The following is a 19,686-nucleotide window of genomic DNA, read 5'->3' on the forward strand; positions in this document are numbered from 1 at the left end:
GTTTTCAAGGAATCGTGTTCTCGTCATCATTATATCTCAGCTATACAATGCCTCTAGTAGGGAAGCTTAAGATTTTATATACATTATGTAAAGTGGTGGGTAAAACAAAAATGAGTTGACTAAAAACAAATATATTGTCTGATATATTCTAAAATACCCTAATATATAGTATTCTGGCTGCTACGAGCTATTTACATCATCATAATGATGACAGTAAAGAAAAACACATGACATGGTGGATGATAAAGGAATTCATTATCGGAACAAACAAATGTTTGTACTTTTCATTGTGAGTTTATCAGTACTCAAAACATTAAGCTTCCATGGTAAAGCTCTATTCAAATTTGTGTTGCAGGCTTTGTCATGTATTCCATCACATTTGACAGAAAGAACAGTGACAACATGCAGGACAACTGTGCCAAAACCATCAACAGAAGTCATTGGGGTCCACTGAGCGCCATTGCCACCTTTTGTATAACAGATTTGGCATGGTGTTGTGGCTTCTTCAATAAAGGGAAAGCAAGACACATATGAATAAAGCTTTATTAAAATGTTTCACAAGCTCCAGTACGGTAAAGAGATATGGGGGCCGCCATTGAGGGAGTGTAGGTAGGGATGTGATAGAGACTTTAAATAAAAATGTCAGGCAACAAAATGTATTTCAGATTGACCGCTAAGAATATATACTCTTAATAATCAAAACATAACAAAGTTCAAAGAGAAAGTTGACTTTTGGGTTTGTTGGTTTCATGTACTCTGATACAAATATAAAGCCCAGTATGACAGATGAGATATTTCAACTGACTACATGATAACTTAGTCATGTGAGTGTCTGATGTCAAAACTAATAGACCAATGTCATAGTCACGTTGAGGTGAAGTGAATTACTAAATTGTGTGAGTTGGGATGGATTTAAAATTTTTGACTGGAAGTGCTTTGATGTTTAAAAAAAAAATCCAATGAGAAAACACAACCTTACAAGATGCAAATACAGCGATGGAGACACGACCCTTTGTCCTTGAGTAAAATAAAGAGACAGCTAAAGTATTGTGCTAGAGATATTTACAAAACCATGAGCATATTAGATGGATATGGAACTAGAGCAAACCTTGGTCTAGGTAGCCACATTTAGAAACAAAACAAGTTTTACAATTCATCTGTGGGCCAAAGGGACTGTTCAAATGGTGTATAAACATGAAAAACATATGCACACAGATCATCAATTTCTTCTGAGCATTCTTAAAAAAATATGTTTTTTTTTCTCTTAGTAAAATCATTTAATATACCATGCCTCCCTCTTTAAAAAATAAATTAAAAAAATCCAGTTTTGCATATATAGCGTTAGCATTTAAGGTAGTATGGCATTCCCCTTTTAAAATCAAGGGAGGGTAGGGAGATCTGCAAAATGCCTATTATAGATTGCCAGCATTTCTAGCATTGTGAGACCTTTGGTTAGTTGAAACCACATCAGATTGCTAAAAGAATAATAATAAAAACAATCCTCAAAAAAAAAAAATCATTCTTAAATTAGAGAAAGTTCTATCCTTACTGGTCCTAAATGTGAAGAACTACACCTATTTTGCCTGTAATCTTAATTACAATACATCTACCAAGATTTATTATAAGAACAAGAGAAATTAATTTGTATGTTAGCATCAGGACAGCACATTTACACAAAAGTCACTATTTACACAGCTACAATATAGGTGAGGATAAAAGAACATTCTATGAGGTGGCTGGGAATGAGAACAAAAGGCTGTATGTATGTGTGAGTATGTATGTATATATATATATATCCTTGGAAGTACAGTACTTTATCAACATTAATAAAATATTTGCTTTAAAAAATCCCCTTATTTTAAAGGTTAAGGTTTGGGGACCAAGTTCTACTTTTGATTTACACAGAACGGTTTGGTTTGATTTATTTTAAAATGATACTTATGTTAAAAAAAGCTAGAATTAGCTAAACAAAATGACAACGGAATTTCCACTTACAACCGTGGAAAAGATGTAAAAAATAAAATATCGATTAAATCAGCATGCCCCACCCCCCAAATATTTGCTATACTGATCCTAGATTAAGTATGGTCTAATAACCTATTAGTTACATTTATAAAAAATAGGAGTGCAGCAGCTTCTGTTTCAGAAATGTAGCATTCAGTGTCTTGTACTGGCTGTATGAAAAAAGTACCAATTTTTTTTTTTCTTTTTTACACGTAACCATTTAAAAAAAATAATAAAACTTGGCATACACAAAAAAAAAATCCACACAACAGTAGGTTAATGCCAAATACACTAAGTTGTACTTCTATGTCACTGTTGTAGGCCTATTATTTGATATTACAAAACGAAAATAAAATATCCTTCATAAGCTTCCCCAGGAGAGGACCAAATATAAAACAGCCAAAATAATCTTGTGCAAATAGGAAATTGTCAGTTTTCCCTACCGGTCACAGTGCAATGATGTTCAATAGTTTTGTTATTATTCTTCTTTCTATAATAAATTAGACTTTATCTCCTCTATCGTGATAGTTACAGCACTGAGGTATTAAAAAAATGATTTGCATTCCTAATTAATTAAAGGAGAATGAAGTGATGAGAAGGGAACACGGGTGAAGGATGCCTTTCCTATATGGCATGTGTCAGTCACTGGAGACAAGTAAACAGGAATAGCTCAAGAAAATGACAGCAAATCCATAGAGCAGCTGAAATGGCTGGACTATTATTTGATCTAATTTAAAATTACAAAAAAAAAATGTTGCAACTTTAAATACTTTAAATATTGCAATTGTAGCTTCATTTTTAGAAAGGGCAATTTTTTAAAGATTTTTTTTTATCCTCAGAACAACAAAAATAGAACTAGACTTTTAAGCTGTGCACAAAGTTTAAATAGGTAATATGCTGGTATGACGCTAGTACAGTTATCAGGTCTAAACACCTACACAACAAATGTAACAGTGTTAATCTAACTAATAGGGCACATCCTGGCAACTCATTCAGGGTAGAAACTTTTACAAGGTTGATTTCGAACCCACCTGTATTGTTTAGAGATGCTGAAGATTGTTTGCCCTCACAAAAAATATATAGATTTTTTTTTTTTCTCTTACACGTAGTTAATTGAAGGTTATTTACAGCACTTCTGTTTAAGAATGAATTTCATAAAACCTTAGAATATCACCTCTTTCAACAAGAAAAAAAAGCACTTATAGAAAACCGAGGACTCAAAATTTCTCGTCCTTAAGTTATTGCCGAAAATAGATAATCAGTTTAACAAAGGGAGACATCACAAAAAAAAATCTACAGAATCACCTTAGTCAGCTGCTCTTTTACATATATATACATCATGAAATTGAATCTTCACTTCAGTACCAAATAAAACCCCACATTAACTTTCAGAATGTGCTAAAACCCCCTTGTTTTTTTTTTTATTTGTTTTTTTACCTTTTCATTACCAGCATTTTATTTCTTCTTTCATAATTGGTACCAAAGTTTACAACTTATATTAAAAGTTCAATCTCTGCAAAATAACAATGCCAACGACTAGAAAATAAAAGTAAAATCAGCCATTAATATACCTACTACAATATTAAAAATAAGCAACTGAAGGGAAAATGCAAAAGGAAAAATGACAAAGCATTAATAAAAGCAATAACTGACAAATTTCTCTTATAAAATAAAAACAAAAAGCTGTAGTCTAAAGCGCAGCAGGTTCATGAGATGACGAGATTGAAACACTTGCAGTCCCCAGAATGCCATCTCCAGTTGTGTTTCTGCATGTATATCTTGTACTAATGATAATGTAGTACTGAAGGTCTGATGACATCATCCCAACGTGGGACCATTCAGAAACTTCGCCCGGTCTTGCCTGGGCATCCAGACAAATTCTACAGCAGGAAAACAGAGATAGCTTTAATACACATAAAATATTAATACATAACACAAAAATAAGGGGAGGAGAGTTTTTAGGAACTTTTCCCATTATTGAAATTTACTTGGAGAAATTTTTGAAAGAAACAAAAAAAAAAAAAAGGAAAAATAAATTAACAATAAATGTGACTTGATGCTAATTCAACTATAACAGTACAAAATGATGATAATAAAATCATAGTACTAGTGATAATGTAATAGTATGAATAAAACAGAAATATCAGGATACATTTCAATTGTATCTCCTAAAATAGTTTGTTCATGTATCAACTACATCTGGTGGGTATCTTCACTACCCAGGCCCTAAAACCACTATGTAAATGCTGTGTCCATATGTAAATAACAGTCATTATGACATGCAATAAACAAGTCGTCCTAGGGGAGAAAAAAAAAATGTGGCGCTATCTAAGAATGGTGAGTGTGTAATCAAATAGATGGGTGAGTAGAAGGAAATTTGCTCACCTGATGAGGTTGTGCAATCAGAGGCACAACTCCCGTCTGAACATGGATGAAAAAATGCAAGAGACTGATGCCCTCCTGATTGAGTGGGAATGACCTCCTTGCTTGCATTTCCCACAATGCAAATGCCAAACCAGAAACCAGGAGACAGCCCTGTCTTTGCCACCAAGGAAGTTCAAGGTGACTGAAGTAATCCAAGTGGTAAAATCTAATAATTTTATTATAAATGGTAAAAAATAACAAAACCTAATATACACAACGCGTTTTGGCTACTTAAATATGTCTTTAGATGTCTGGACCCCTGATGTAGGCTTTAAGTAGTCAAAACGTGTTGTTTTTGTATATTAGCTTTTTTTGTTTTTTACCATTTAAAATAAAATCATTAGATTTTATCACTTGGTTTACTCCATTCACCTTGAACTTCCTTGGTGGCAAAGACAGCGCTATCTCCTGCTTTCTGGTTAGTTATTATGACATGTTATCCTGGCTGATTCACATACTTGAAATCAAGTGTGTACTGTAAGGGTACCGTCACACTATACGATTTACCTACGATCACGACCAGCGATATGACCTGGCCGTGATCGTAGGTAAATCGTAGTGTGGTCGCTGGGGAGCTGTCACACAGACAGCTCTCCAGCGACCAACGATGCCGAGGTCCCTGGGTAACCAGGGTAAACATCGGGTAACTAAGCGCAGAACCGCGCTTAGTTACCCAATGTTTACCCTGGTTACAAGCGTTAAACTAAAAAAAAACAAACAGCACATACTTACATTCTGGTGTCCGTCAGGTCCCTTGCAGTCTGCTTCTCGCACTCAGTGACTGCCGGCCGTAAAGTGAAAGTGAAAGCACAGCCGCTGTGCTCTGCTTTCACTTTACGGCCGGCAGTCACAGTGCGGGAAGCAGACGGCAAGGGACCTGACGGACACCAGAATGTAAGTATGTGCTGTTTTTTTTTTTTTTTTAGTTTAACGCTTGTAACCAGGGTAAACATCGGGTAACTAAGCGCGGTCCTGCGCTTAGTTACCCGATGTTTACCCTGGTTACAAGCGAACGCATCGCTGGATCGCATTGCTAGATCGGTGTCACACACACCGATCTAGCGATGACAGCGGGAGATCCAGCGATGAAAGAAAGTTCCATACGATCTGCTACGACGTACGATTCTCAGCAGGATCCCTGATCGCTGCTGCGTGTAAGACACAGCGATATCGTAACGATATCGCTGGAACGTCACGAATCGTACCGTCGTAGCGATCGAAATGTTATAGTGTGACGGTACCCTAAGGGTACCGTCACACAGTGCAATTTTGATCGCTACGATGGCACGATTTGTGACGTTCGTGCGATATAGTTACGATATCGCAGTGTCTGACACGCTCCTGCGATCAGGGACCCCGCTGAGAATCGTACGTCGTAGCAGATCGTTTGAAACTTTCTTTCGTCGTCTAGTGTCCCGCTGTGGCGGCATGATCGCATGGTGTAACATATATCGTATACGATGTGCGCATAGTAACCAACGGCTTCTACATCGCACATACGTCATGAAATTATCGCTCCAGCATCGTAGATTGCAAAGTGTGACAGCAGTCTACGACGCTGGAGCGTCACGGATCGTACCGTTGTAGCGATGAAAATTGCACTGTGTGACGGTACCCTAAGTGTGCGTGAACATACACAGATGTATACAAGTTATTTTGCAGTTAAATAACTGGATGTGATATCATAAATATAGGATAACACTGTCATCCTATTTAAAAAAAAACTATTACGGTACTTATTTTAGGCTGCTAGTAGAAAATCTCTTTAAAGTGGAAAGGTCAGTTTTATTTTTATTTTTTTACAACCGCACAGAACTTTTAATTACACTTTTTGATATGTTTCATTAGTCACTTTTACCAATATCTGTGCAAAAATTGGAGCTGGAGACGGCTTGTAGGGTGGCATGTTCAGGTTCCCAAGAATATTATAGTCTCTGCTTAAATAACCACTGCGTACATAGAGCTAGAAATAATTTGGGAGACCATTGTAACCTAGCTTATAGCAAAGACTCTGAAGACACACAGCTTCAAGCCATCTCCAAATGTTGCACAGATAATGGTTAAAGGGAGATTTCAAATGTTATTATCAATAACAGTGCAAAAACACAAAACAAAAAAAACTAAAACAGTTACTCTTAAAGGATGGAATCACACATCCAGTTTTTGACTGGCATTGTTCATGCTGGTCTTGATAAGGGAGTAGGTTGGAGTCAGACACTACTGATTCATGAAGAGGTGCATGGCTCTTCCTGAATTGGAGCGTCTGACAAGTGCTGTGTGCCTCTGTGCGCTACATAAAAGTCAATAACAGGTATAAGATTTCTGGCATACAAAACACTAAAGATTGACATCAATTTGACGATCTGCCGCGTCACGCCCTCATCACATCCACGTTGCACCCCTGCCATTTTGGCAAAGCTGGATGAAGCGGTCGTGAAAACGCTAAAGTTGCAAAATTTATGTGGACTTCTGAATTACACGCAAGTATTGTGACTTTTTAAAGAATTCTGACATGAAAGCTTTGATGAATAGGGCCCTAAATTCCTTATAATTGTCTCATTATTTCTGAAAACTGCCAAAAACTGTATGTGTGACTCCAGACAAAACTGCCTTTCCAAACCTAGTTGGTGAGAAGAGCAAACTAACATAGCTAATGGTACATCTTAACAATCCATATTATTTTAATTGCCAAGTTACCATATGGCTTAACAGCGATGGATCATCTAATCTTTGCTGATAACATCAAATTATACATTTCACACTTTGTCTTGGTTGCAGAAAGAAAAATTAATTTGTTTACTTAAAACATACATCTGACAAATACTAATTAGGCAAATTAAATATGCTTCTTTTAGCAATGAAGTCACAAACAGAAATCAGAGTACGAGGTTGGAGTAGGAGGAACGTGCAGTCAACAGTGAGTGGGAAGTGAGAAAGGATGAAATAAATCAATTTTGTGAGAAAGTTAAGCAAATAATTAACCAGTTCTGCTGATAAGAAAATCTCAATTAAAGGATGTAAGATGCTTGAGAACAAACACTGGGAAGGCTGGAAAATTGAAGTTCATATCAATTCAATGAGTCGTTAATGGTGTTAACTAGCATTATAAAATTAATGGTCTACCATCCATTTTAGTTCGGTGGAGGTCTGACTCTCCCCATCCCCAGCAATCTGCTGTTTGACGTGGTTGCAGCGCTTATGCTCTTCCAATGTTTACATCTGCCTGCATGCTAATTTGAACTCCATAGTATTTTTAGTGGCAATGCATGAGACAACGGCACAACTGGTAAAAACACCAGTCTCTGCCATTTTAATTTGTTTAGAGCTCCTTCTTGTGATTTGCATTCTGTGAAGGGCCATGTACAATGTGCATCTGAGGTGGAGAAGAACGAATTGTCCCACTTGCATTCTAAAAACTAAGCTAAGATCTTTTGAATGTGTCCGATATGAAGTTTTTAAAGAGGGTACGGGCTCATGGTGCAGTCCTCAAATGTGGCCGGAACTGCAGCTGTGCAATGGCCAATTGTTGGACAATTTTGTCAAACAATTGCACAGCCTTTGGCCCACTTTAGATGGGCAGTTTCAGCTGTGCTGCCATGGGCACACTGTCTAACCACCCCCTTACAAATTGCACAATTAAGAATGAAGCATATGGATAGAATACAGACGGTACCTTTGAATCAGATAAAGTAATGCCTTATAAATAAAGCGTGCAATTTTTTTGGTAGATTTTATTTTTTACTTTTCTGAAGTTATGATATAGCATAGTATTATACAGACATTGACCCAGAGTCCCTTCTTATATTGCTTATTAAAGGGAATGTCAGCAGGACTTCACTCAAACAATTTATATATGCATGTATCTCTTTTAAAAACAAGTCCAGTAATACCTTTACCTAAACAGTCAGTTGCACCATTGCTAAGAAAAAGTCATAGTTACTCACCGATAACGGTGTTTCTCGGAGCCCATGACAGCACTACGGAGAGAGGGGATCCGCCCTTCAGGGACAGGAAACCTACAGATAAAAGGGCGGTACCTCTCCCTCGCATCAGTTGGTTTACAGAGCATCGGAGGACCTCCAGGTTAGTTACAACAGAGAAAAAACCACATTATAACATTTCTCAATAGAGGAACCCCCGTGCCTATACTATATTATATAAATTATATGTAATTAAAGGTGCTCACCGCACTCGTGATGGGAGGGAATAAGCGGGTGCTGTCATAGGCTCCAAGAAACGTTATTGGTGAGTAACTATGACTTTCTCGGTCTCCCATGACAGCACTACGGAGAGAATTGCAGAGACTAAGCTAAGGGAGGGACCATTGCCTTGAGAACCCTTCTCCCAAAGGTCAAGTCAGGCAGAGAGGCTAGATTTAATCTATAGTGTCTAAAAAAGGTTGATGGTGATGACCAGGTGGCCGCCTTACAGATTTGCTCTATTGATACCTCTGACCTCTCAGCCCATGAGGTAGCTACTGCTCTTGTGGAATGCGCTCTTATACCATCCGGGATCATATTCCCCGTGGATGAATATGCCAAAGCTATTGCCTCCTTTATCCACCTTGCCAAAGTACCTTTGGATGCCCGGAATCCTTTTCTGGGACCCTGAAAACAGACAAACAAAGAGCCTTCCTTCCTATACTCTCTGGTGGAATCTAAGTATTGGACTAGACATCTTCTGACATCTAGATTATGGAAGTTCTGCTCTTTCTCATTTCTGGGGTTTGGGCAAAAGGACGGCAGGGATATTTCTTGTGACCTATGGAATTTTGATGCCACTTTTGGCAAATAGGCCGGGTCGGGTCTAAGAGTGACTATCATCCAATATTTTTGTGAAAGGTTGGTTAGAGGATAGGGCTTGAATATCACTTATTCTGCACGCAGATGTTAAGGCTACTAGAAGAATGGTTTTAAGTGATAATGTTTTAATGGGAATCGTCTCTATGGGTTCAAATGGAGGACTAGTTAAAGCCGAGAGGACTAAATTTAGGTCCCACGAGGGCGTCTTTTGAGTAATTAAAGGCTTTGATCTTGTTACTGCCTTAATAAATCTTATTACCCATGGGTTAGACACAATATTTTGGTAATAGAGTGCTCCTAGAGCTGCTAGCTGTACCCTAAGAGTACTGACCGCTAACCCCTGTTCCAGACCTTTTTGCAGGAACTCAAGTATTTTATCAATTGAAGGCCCATCCTGGACTTTTACCTTGGAGACAGACAAGAATTTTTTCCATGTTTTCCCATATATCTTAGTAGTAATAGGTTTTCTACTTTTTAACAACGTAGCAACTAAGTTGTCTGAGAAACCCCTTTCTTTTAATAGTCTCCGTTCAAAAGCCAGGCTGTCAAATGCAAGTTCGACTCTTGTGGGTGGAAGATCGGTCCTTGCTGTAGCAGGTCTGGTATATTCGGTAGGATCCATGGGTCTGAGACCGATAGCATCCTTAGCCAGGAAAACCATGTCCTTTTTGGCCAGAACGGAGCTATAAAGGACCATTTTTGTTTTGTCCTCTCTGACTTTCCGAATGACTGCCGGGATCAGAATGATTGGAGGAAAAGCATATGTCAGCTTTTGGGTCCATGGAATCAGAAAGGCATCTAGAGTCTGGGGATTCCCTTCCGGGTTCAGTGAGCAAAATTTGCTTACTTTTTAGTTTTTTGGAATTGGCGAATAAGTCTATTGTTGGGGTTCCCCACATTTCTGTGATCTGGTTGTAGATAGACTGGTTCAGGGACCACTCGCCTTGTTTCAACTGGGTTCGACTCAAGTAATCTGCTTTCTCGTTGTTTGACCCCTGAATATGTAGTGCCGAAAGAGATAGTAGATTTTCTTCCGCAAGGCTGATAATTTTGGCGGAGGAACTCATCAGTGACCGAGACCTTGTTCCTCCCTGGTGATATATATATGCTGTCACATTGTTGTCCGAAAAAATTAGGACATGATGTCCCCGAATATAGGTTAGAAAAGATAGAAGAGCACGATGCACCGCCCAAAGTTCTTTTTGGTTCGAGGATGCTGATAGTTCCTGAACTGTCTAGTTTCCCTGAGCCACTCTGTCTCCCATGTGAGCCGCTCACCCTCTGGGACTCGCATCGGTTGTTATTACCCGAGATATTTTTGGTACCCAAGGAATTCCCTTTGAAAGATTTTGGTTCTTTCCCCACCAAAGAAGGGAATGAATAACTGAGGAATTTAGAATGACCCAGCTTTCCAAATTGTTTTTTAGTATTAACTGCCACTCTAGTATGTGTCACTGAAGCTCCCTTGTGTGGAATTGTGCGAAAGGTATCACTGGCAGGCATGAAGAGAGAGAGCCCAGTAGCGACATTGCCCTTCTTAAGAGTCATGGAGGGGTTATGTAGCGTTCGTGCTATCATGGTCAATATATTGTCCTTTTTGGGACCTGGGAGTCGGCATTCTTGAACCTGGGAGTCTAAAGTCAGTCCTAGGAACTCCTGTACTTGATAGGTTTCCAACTTTTATTTTTTTACATTTATGAGCCAACCCAAGTCCGTCAGAATAGTCATTACTCGGTCTCTCGGTTCCCTGCAACTTTGAGCCGAGTCGCTTGCAATAAGGAAATCGTCCAAGTAAGGGACTATGATAATATTTTGTTCCCTTATGTGGGCCATCATTTCCGCTACTATTTTCGTAAATACTCGCGGAGCAATTGAGATTCCGAACGGGATGGCCCTGTATTGGAAATTTCTTATTTGTCCCTCTATGGAGACCGCCATCCTGAGAAATTTTTGATATTGTTCGTGGATGGGCACATGGTAGTATGCGTCGGTTAGGTCTATCACGACCATGTAGCAATTCAGGAAAAGGATTTTTATGGTAGACTTTATTGTTTCCATTTTGAATTTGTGATTTTTTACGTATTTAAGTTTTTTAGGTTTATAATCGTCCGAAAGGACCCGTCAGGGTTTCGGTACTAGAAACAGAGGGGAGAAAAACCTTCCCCTATTTATTGAGGGGAGATTTCCCGAATTACGGATTTCTGCAGTAGGGAAATAATTTCTTTCTCTAATGCCGCTTGTTCTGCTGCCGAAGTTTTTGTTTTTGTCACTACGTAATTTCGGGGGAGGGGGGGGGAGAAAGAAAATCTATCTTTAGACCAGATTGTATGAGTTTTAAAATCCAGGTGTTGTTGGATATTTTCTTCCAGGCAGGAAGGAATGAGGTGAGTCTTCCCCCCACCGTAGGGAAAATGTCATTTGGAGGGCTTTTTGTCACGGTAAGTGTTGCCGAAAAGGTAACCCCTATCCCTTCTTCTCCCTTCCCATTTATTCTGCTCTCTGGGAGGTCTCCGACGAAAAAATCTCCGGTTCCGAAAGGACTGTCTGAATGGGGCTGGTCCCAGATTTGGAAACCCCTTCTTTTTGTCTCCAGCTTTCTGGAGGATGTCATCCAAGGTCTCCCCAAACAAGAAATTCCCCTCACATGGGATAGAACATAATTTTGGCTTTGTTTGGAGGTCCCGAGGCCAACTCTTAAGCCACGAAGTTCTTCTGGCTGCATTGGAGAGAGCAGCGGCCTTGGATGTTAAGCGCACGGAGTCCACGGAGGAGTCCGCTAGGAACGCTGCTGCTGCCCTAATTACAGGGATTGAATCTAGCAACTTACTCCTGGGTGACCCATCTTTAATCTGGCTTTCTAGCTGGTCAATCCACACCATTAAAGATGTGGAGGTGCAGTTCACTGCAACTGCAGGTCTCAAGCTACCCCCAGCCGAATCTCATGCCCCTTTAAGAAAAATATCCGCGTTCTTATCTAAAGGGTCCTTGAGGGTACCCATATCCTTGAACGGAAGCGCCAATTTTTTTTCCAGGCTTTGGCCACTGCTACATCCAGTTTTGGTGACTTGTCCCAGGAAGTGGATGCCTCGTCTTCAAAGGGATACTTCCTTTTAAGCGAGGGCACCGAAGAATTTCTCGTATCCGGTTTCTCCCACTCTTTTTTTTTAATCAGTGTCTGGACATTGGGATTTAGTGGAAATGTTCTCCGCTTTTTTTGTCCCAGACCTCCGAACATTATATCTTGGGCCGTTTTATCGGGTCTGGGATCCTCAACCCCCATAGTAGCCCTAACGGCTCTCACTAGAGTATCCACCTCCTCTAGTGGGAAGCAATGACGGCCCGAATCTTCATTGGAGGAAGATAGGGAGGAATTAGAATTGTCAGAATCAACGTCCCCAGATGAGGATCGGACAGAGTGGGAATATACTGTCTCCTTCACCTTATCTTTCCCTTTTTTAGAAAATGAAAGGGCATTCTGAAACTCAGATCTAATTATAGTTTTAAGTTCAGACGCGAAATCGGGGGTCTCTTCATACAATAAACGTTGAATGCATGATTTACAAAGCTTTTTGTTCCAGGCTACCGGGCAAAGCTTTGTTACAGGTGGGGCAGGACCTATTTTTTTTTCTCCAGCCTCTTCTTTCCCTAGTAAGGGAGAAGAGGGAACCCCATTATAAACTATGCACTTTCACGGAGATCACTCACCATTCGGATGTGGAGGTAGGTACCGGTTCTGGAGGAGGGCCCGGGTCTGGTAGAGGAAGCTCTTGAGGAGGAGAGTTAATCATTGCAGCAGATCTGCTGCGCTGTGTGGAATGGCTGCTAGACCCACTTCTCCTGGAACTCTTAGGGTCTGTCTTCCTATGGTGCTGCTGCCTCGGCTGCAGTTCCTGCTGTGGATCGCTGTCCTCCATGCTTGCAGGGAGATAATGCGACAATTATGTGTGCACTATCTCCCTATTTGAATCTGGCGCCACCCTCAGCGTTCACCGCACTTCCGGCTCCTACGCACATCCTCCAGGGAGAAAAAGCTACCATGCATGCGCGCGGAGATGACCCGGAAGTTCTGCCGCATTTCCGGAGCGGCGGCCATCTTTCTACACCCGGCGCTTATTGGCACAGAAGCTCCGGGTGATCCAGCGCCCCTTCCTCCCTCAGAGTCGGCGGCGTTCTCCCTCCGCACACCCTGAAGAACCCCTCGGTTCCAGCGGTGGCGGCTTCGGGTGCCGGACGAGCCGCGGCAGGAGCCTCCTCGCTGCCAGAACCCGACTGCCCGGTTCCTGTCCACGACACTGCATCTTCTTGCAGGTACCATCGAAAAGAGGTTCACCATCAGGGACAGGAAACCAACTGATGCGAGGGAGAGGTACCGCCCTTTTATCTGTAGGTTTCCTGTCCCTGAAGGGCAGATCCCCTCTCTCCGTAGTGCTGTCATGGGAGACCGAGAAACAGCATTTTACTTGATATGCAAAATATGCTGTAGATCTGAAACCTCTGTCACTCAAGTTCTATTCCCTGCCTAGGAGCAACTCCTCCAGTTTGACTGACTGCCATTTTGCCGGAGATCACACAGCATAGAGGCTGTCAGTCAAGCAGAAGGAGATGGTGCAGGGTAAAAATAGAGTTGGAGTGACAGAGGCTTCAGATCTACATATTTATCTGCATGTCAATTCAAATGCTCATTTCTCAGGAATAGACGAACTGTCTTGTTAAAAGTTATTGATGGACTCTTTGAAGAGCTTATGTGCATATAAATAGTTTGGGGTGAAATCCTGCTGATATTCTCTTTAAATCATAATGTGAGCCATCGGTATGTTTTTGACCATCTGTGTACCTCTTCTTTTTAGGTAAAACTTGTGCCAAATGGCAAAATCACCTCTTCAGAATGTGTATTTAAAGCATGCAATATTTTAATGCAGGATCTCTACAATACAGGTTTTTTTTAATCCGCCATAAAAAAAAAAAACGACACAATGAGCTTGACAAACCTCATCGTCAGAGTAAAAAAAAGGCAAAGAGCTTTAAAATCTCATGTTAGTGGCAGGAGAGCAGCACTATAAAGTCATCTCTAACATTCTGCCAGTTATGTATTAGAAGGTCAAAAGAAAAAACAGAAACTGTAACCTCAAAGTCTGGAAAGGCTAAAGAAAATATGAGCCAGGGAATCAATTTTAAAAGTTCACTTTGTATTTTGGGGAAGAAAAATGGTAAGTACTTACAAAATACAGGCAGATCAAATCAGCTACACTGTAATTTGAAAATGTCTGAAGCCGAGCAATTTTTCAAAATGGGGGAAGCAACCAAAATGCCTAAATATTATTGCAGCTTCACAAGAGAAAATTAGTTTAATACTTCACAAAAAATTGCAGCTCAGTTTTATTTCTGAAAGAGGTGCTTGAAGAGCATTGTGGATGACAAGAACGCAGGCATTTATGCAAAATGACTAGAATTTACAAAAGAAATATACTGTGATGAATTTAAACATCTGGTTATTGCTTTATTTTCTTTTAAGGTAATCGCTTAACAGTGCTCTCACCGGCAAGCATAAAGAGCAGTTTGTGAAGTATGGCTTTTACCGCTTGTGTGGCACCTTGTTATGGCAGATTGTGAAAAAAAGAGATGAGGCATGCTTGGCATAATAAGATAGGCATTACTCTTTGTACAATACAATAGAAATTAACAGATAAATACTGTAAAAGTCATCTCAATCTACAGTGATGGAAATGTATGTGGTGGCAGTGACAGATATGCATCTATTCCTTAACATTTCATTCCACTGCAATATATCATTATCGTCTGCAGGTGGGGATTATATTGATATCCCTTTCTTCTGCAGAGTTGGATTTTTTATATACACTGCTGAAAAAAAATAAAGGGAACATTAAAAGACCACATCCTAGAGATCACTAAATGAAATATTCCAGTTGCAAATCTTTATTTATTGCATAGTGGAATGTGTTGAGAACAATAAAACATAAAAATGATGAGTGTAAATCAAAATTTATATCCCATGGAGGTCTGGATTTGGAATGGTACTCAAAATCAAAGTGGAAAACCAAATTGCAAGCTGATCCAACTTCAGTGGAAATGCCTAAAGACAAGGAACTTATTCCCAGTAGTGTGTGTGTGGCCTACACATGCCACACACTAGAGCACCTGGGCATGGTCCTGATGAGGTAGCGGATATTCTCCTGAGGTATCTCCTCCCAGACCTGGATTTAAGAATCAGTCAACTCCTGGACAGTCTGTGGTGTAACAAGACATGAACGTTCTCCATGGCGCCTCCAACCTCTGTCACATGTGCTCAGTGTGAACATGCTCTCATCCGTGAAGACCACAGAGAGCCAATATTAAATCTGGCAATCTTTGTTTTCACTGGCAAATGCAAATCGCCCTGCACGGTGCTGGGCTGTAAGCACAACACCCACTTATGAACGTCGGGCCCTCACAATGCCCTCATGGAGTCGGTTTCTGACAGTCTGAGCAGACACATGGATGTTAATGGCCTGATGGAGGTCATTTTGAAGAGATCTGGCACTGCTCCTCCTTGCACAAAGGAGGAGGTAACAATCCTGCTGTTGGGTTGTTGTACTCCTACGGCCCGTCCACGTGTCTTGGTATACTGACCTGTATCCTGTTATATGCTCCATGCTCTGGACACTGTGCTGACTGACACAGCTACCCTTCTTGCCACAACTCGTATTGATGTGCCATCCTAGATGAGCTGCACTACCTGAGCAACTTCTGTGGGTTGGTACTGTACCTCTAGGGGTGAGAGCAAAAGCAGAATGCAAACGTGACAAAAAGGTCATCCAAAAAGGATGAGAACAGAGAAATGGTCTATGGTCACCACCTGCAGAACCATTCCTGAAAGAGGTAGTCCACTGCATTCTATAATTCCCCCACGATTTAACCCTTGTATAGAAGAATTTTTGTAAATATCTTTTGCTGTCCTATTGCGCCATCGCTGATTGCTCACTTGGCATCACGTGACCCCTGCTGACATCGGCTGATGTCACATCAAGTACCAGAATGCCTTGCATCACCTGGGCATGACCCAGTTGCGCAAACGCCTCCTGATTGACTGGGCTGTGGGCAGAGTTGAACCGCATGTCACAGCCCAGTATCCAGCCAGGGTCACGTGATGCCATGAGAGCAGTCAGAGTACAAGAGGCATTTGCAAAAATACTTTTATACAAGGGTTTAATCAGTGGGGGAATTATAGAAGGTAGTGGACAACCCCTTAAATAGGGGTTGTCTTGCTAATTGCCTATAATTTCTACCTGTTGTCTGTTCCATTTGCAAAATTGATTCACAATCTGTGTTGCTTCATAACTGGACAGGTTGATTTCACAGTAGTGCGATTGACTTGGAGTTACACTGTGTTTAAGTGTTTCGTTTATTTTTTTCAGCAGTGTATTTGATTCTTTCTGTATACTGGATATATAGAGTGGATGTGTTACATGTTATACAACTGCTTGATTGTGCGTCAATGGTTTTATTAATGGCAGCATACAAGTAAAAAAAGAAAAACCTCCCTTCTTGTAAAACAACACGCTTTTACACAGGTAGTATATGGTATTGATTAGTCTCATTAGTCTAAATAAAGCAGAGCTGCAACACCACAACTCTTGGAGACATAAGGAGCTGTTAGGGCTCGCTCACATGAGCGTATAACTCGGACGACTGCTATCCAATGTTTTATCAGATGGCACCCGAACCATTGTTAATCCATGGGGCAGTGCATATCTGCCTTTTTTTCCTACAGACTGAATTGGTCTGAGGGAGAAAAAAAAAGCACGTTGCGAGGGGCTTTGCAAATCGGATCACGTGCACTCATTCAAGTCTATAGGTTCTCCATACGACTGATCTGATTCATTCAAGAGAATCGCATGACAGTAAGCCGACAGTTTGATCAAAGTTTGAGCTGCATGTCAATACCATAATCGATTTGATTCTCTCGGAAGCGAGCCCTAAGGTATGTTCGCAATGACTTTTTGAAGGGGTTTTGCATTTACTGAAGAGTTTTCTGCAATGGTTTTAAAGAGTATTTCAAGCATTCATTTTTTCAAACCAGGCTTTTTTTTTTTTATAAACCTGAAGCCTTTAAAAAATACTCAAAAGTCTGAACCTAAAAAACAGCAAGTTGCTTTTCCCTTGACTATGAAGATTTTTTTCGTTTTGCAGGCACTTCTGGCGTTTTGAGAAACACACCCACTGAAAAAATGCAGGAAAAAGTTGCAGAGTAAACATAGTCTTAGGGCTCTTTTCCACTTGCGAGATAAACGTCCGTGTCTCTGTCAATAGGATAAACTACCCTAAGCCATTCATATGGGCCTGTAGGTCATAGAAAGTGGAATAACATGATACCTTGATACAGAAATCCACATTTATCTCAATATGCAAATGGAATGTTAAAGGGAACCTGTCACCCCCAAAATCGAAGGTGAGCTAAGCCCACCGGCATCAGGGACTTATCTACAGCATTCTGTAATGCTGTAGATAAGACCCCGATGTATCCTGAAAGATGAGAAAAAGAGGTTAGATATACTCACCCAGTGGCGGTCTCGCTGCGGTCCGGCCCCATGGGTGTTACGGTCTGGTCCGGCGCCTCCCATCTTCTTACGATGACGTCCTCTTCTTGTCTTCACGCTGTGGCTCTGGCGCAGGCGTACTTTGTCTGCCCTGTTGAGGGCAGAGCAAAGTACAGCAGTGCGCAACGAAAAGGTCAGAGAAGCCCGGCACCTGCGGGGAGGCCCCGGACTGGACCTCGACGCCCATTGGATCAGACCGCCAGCCCAGGTGAGTAATCTAACCTCTTTTTCTCATCTTTCAGGTTACATTGGTGGCTTATATACAGCATTCCAGAATGCTGTAGATAAGCCCCTGATGCTGGTGGGCTTAGCTCACCTTCGATTTTGGGGTGACAAGTTCCCTTTAAGATCTATGGGCTGGACACAGATCTCTTGGAGGCCACGTGCACACGTTGCGAATTACTCTGCGGATTTTTCTGGACTGATTTTGGTAAATCCGCAGGTAAACCGTACTGCGGATTTCCTGCGGAATTACAGCGATTCTTTTTGCAGATTTTGTGTGGGTTCCACCTGCAGTTTTACACCTGCGGATTCCTATTATGGAACAGGTGTAAACCACTGCGGAATCCGCACAAACAACTGACATGCTGCGGAATAAACAACGCTACATTTCTGCATGTTTTTTTCCGCAGCATGTGCACTACAGAATTTGTTTTCCATAGGTTTAAATGGTACTGTAAACTCAGGGAAAACTGCTGCAAATCCGCAGCGGCCAATCCGCTGCGGATCCGCAGCAAAATCCGCAACATGAGGACATACTCAGATAATCTGCCTCCAGGGGTTATAGCCTATCCTTAGGACAATTCATCTCCAACAACTGCACAGTGGCTGTGGCCAGATCCTGCTTCAAATATTCTTGCAACACTCTTCAAATTCATTTCTATATGAAATCCACTTTGATTTTCAAGTGGGGAGTTTTCTTAGTTTTTTTTTCTGAAATGGTTTTGAAAAACATATGGTAGAAAAAAAGAAAACGTGTCACTTCTATGAAGTGGATCCAGAAGGAAGCCTTTTCTAAGGCTATGTTCACACATTTCTTTTTTTGCAGGTTTTTTTTTTTTAAAGGTAAAATTTAAACTTGGGAAAAATCACTAAAATAAGTGGATTTCACATTTTGCTATTCCTGTATTTTTTTTTCCCATCAAAAACGCTTAAAAAACTATCGGCAGCATTTTTGTTGCTTTTTTGCACTTGCTCATTGCTTTCTGTGTGTCAAAAAATGCTGCACAAAAGCTGGAAGAATAAACATACTGCAGTTTTCAAAAACGCAGTGGTTTCCCAATCCAGTCAGGAAAAGAACATTTAATGAAAAAACACTGTTCCAAATTTCATGAAAATACTCTTTAAAACTGCTTCAGGAAACCCTTAAGGAAAAGAAAAATCCCTCCAAAAACTTGTTTCCTGAAGTGAATACTGCTTCAAAAACTCAAAAAATCTATGAGTGCACAAAGCCTTAATGCTGATCTGTCTTCTTCATGTGTTGTTCTATTAGGCAGGGGGAGAAGAAAGCTCTCATGCTAAATACTTGGAATTCATAAATGTTTTGCCTCAATGTATTCTTCAAGCTCTCCTAGCTACCAAAGTAACAACTTTGGCCATTTTGGTTATTAAAACTATGGGATCTGTAGCAGTATGGAGACAGACCTGCTTTAATAAGAGAAAGGCAATAATATTTTTCTAATGTTTCACACCTCCTTATACACTACCCTGAAGAATTACTTCCATTACTCCCAAATAAAACGGTCTGAAATTAAAAAATATATACCATATATATACCAAACTTGAAAACAACCATGATTAAAAATCTGTCATTGTTTTGTGTCCACAGGTCCTGTGCAGACCAATGTGTCTCCTAGTTTCCC

At 40.6% G+C, this 19,686-nt stretch overlaps 1 protein-coding gene across 7 annotated transcripts in view; it reads right to left on the reverse strand.

Moving 5' to 3' along the window:
• Positions 1–2,212: 2,212 nt before the first annotated feature.
• The window catches only part of MSI2 (musashi RNA binding protein 2), a 973,036-nt gene continuing 955,562 nt past the window's right edge, over positions 2,213–19,686 (reverse strand). For 6 of the 7 annotated variants that reach the window (XM_069757787.1, XM_069757784.1, XM_069757786.1 and 3 more), the window contains one exon: positions 2,213–3,884. In XM_069757787.1, the coding sequence (XP_069613888.1) occupies positions 3,823–3,884 (62 nt within the window). In that variant the 3' untranslated portion in view covers positions 2,213–3,822. The remainder of the gene's footprint in view (positions 3,885–19,686) is intronic. The other variant, XM_069757785.1, reaches the window with a different exon arrangement.

This window comes from Ranitomeya imitator, chromosome 3, assembly GCF_032444005.1.
Source record: "Ranitomeya imitator isolate aRanImi1 chromosome 3, aRanImi1.pri, whole genome shotgun sequence".
NCBI lineage: Eukaryota > Metazoa > Chordata > Amphibia > Anura > Dendrobatidae > Ranitomeya > Ranitomeya imitator.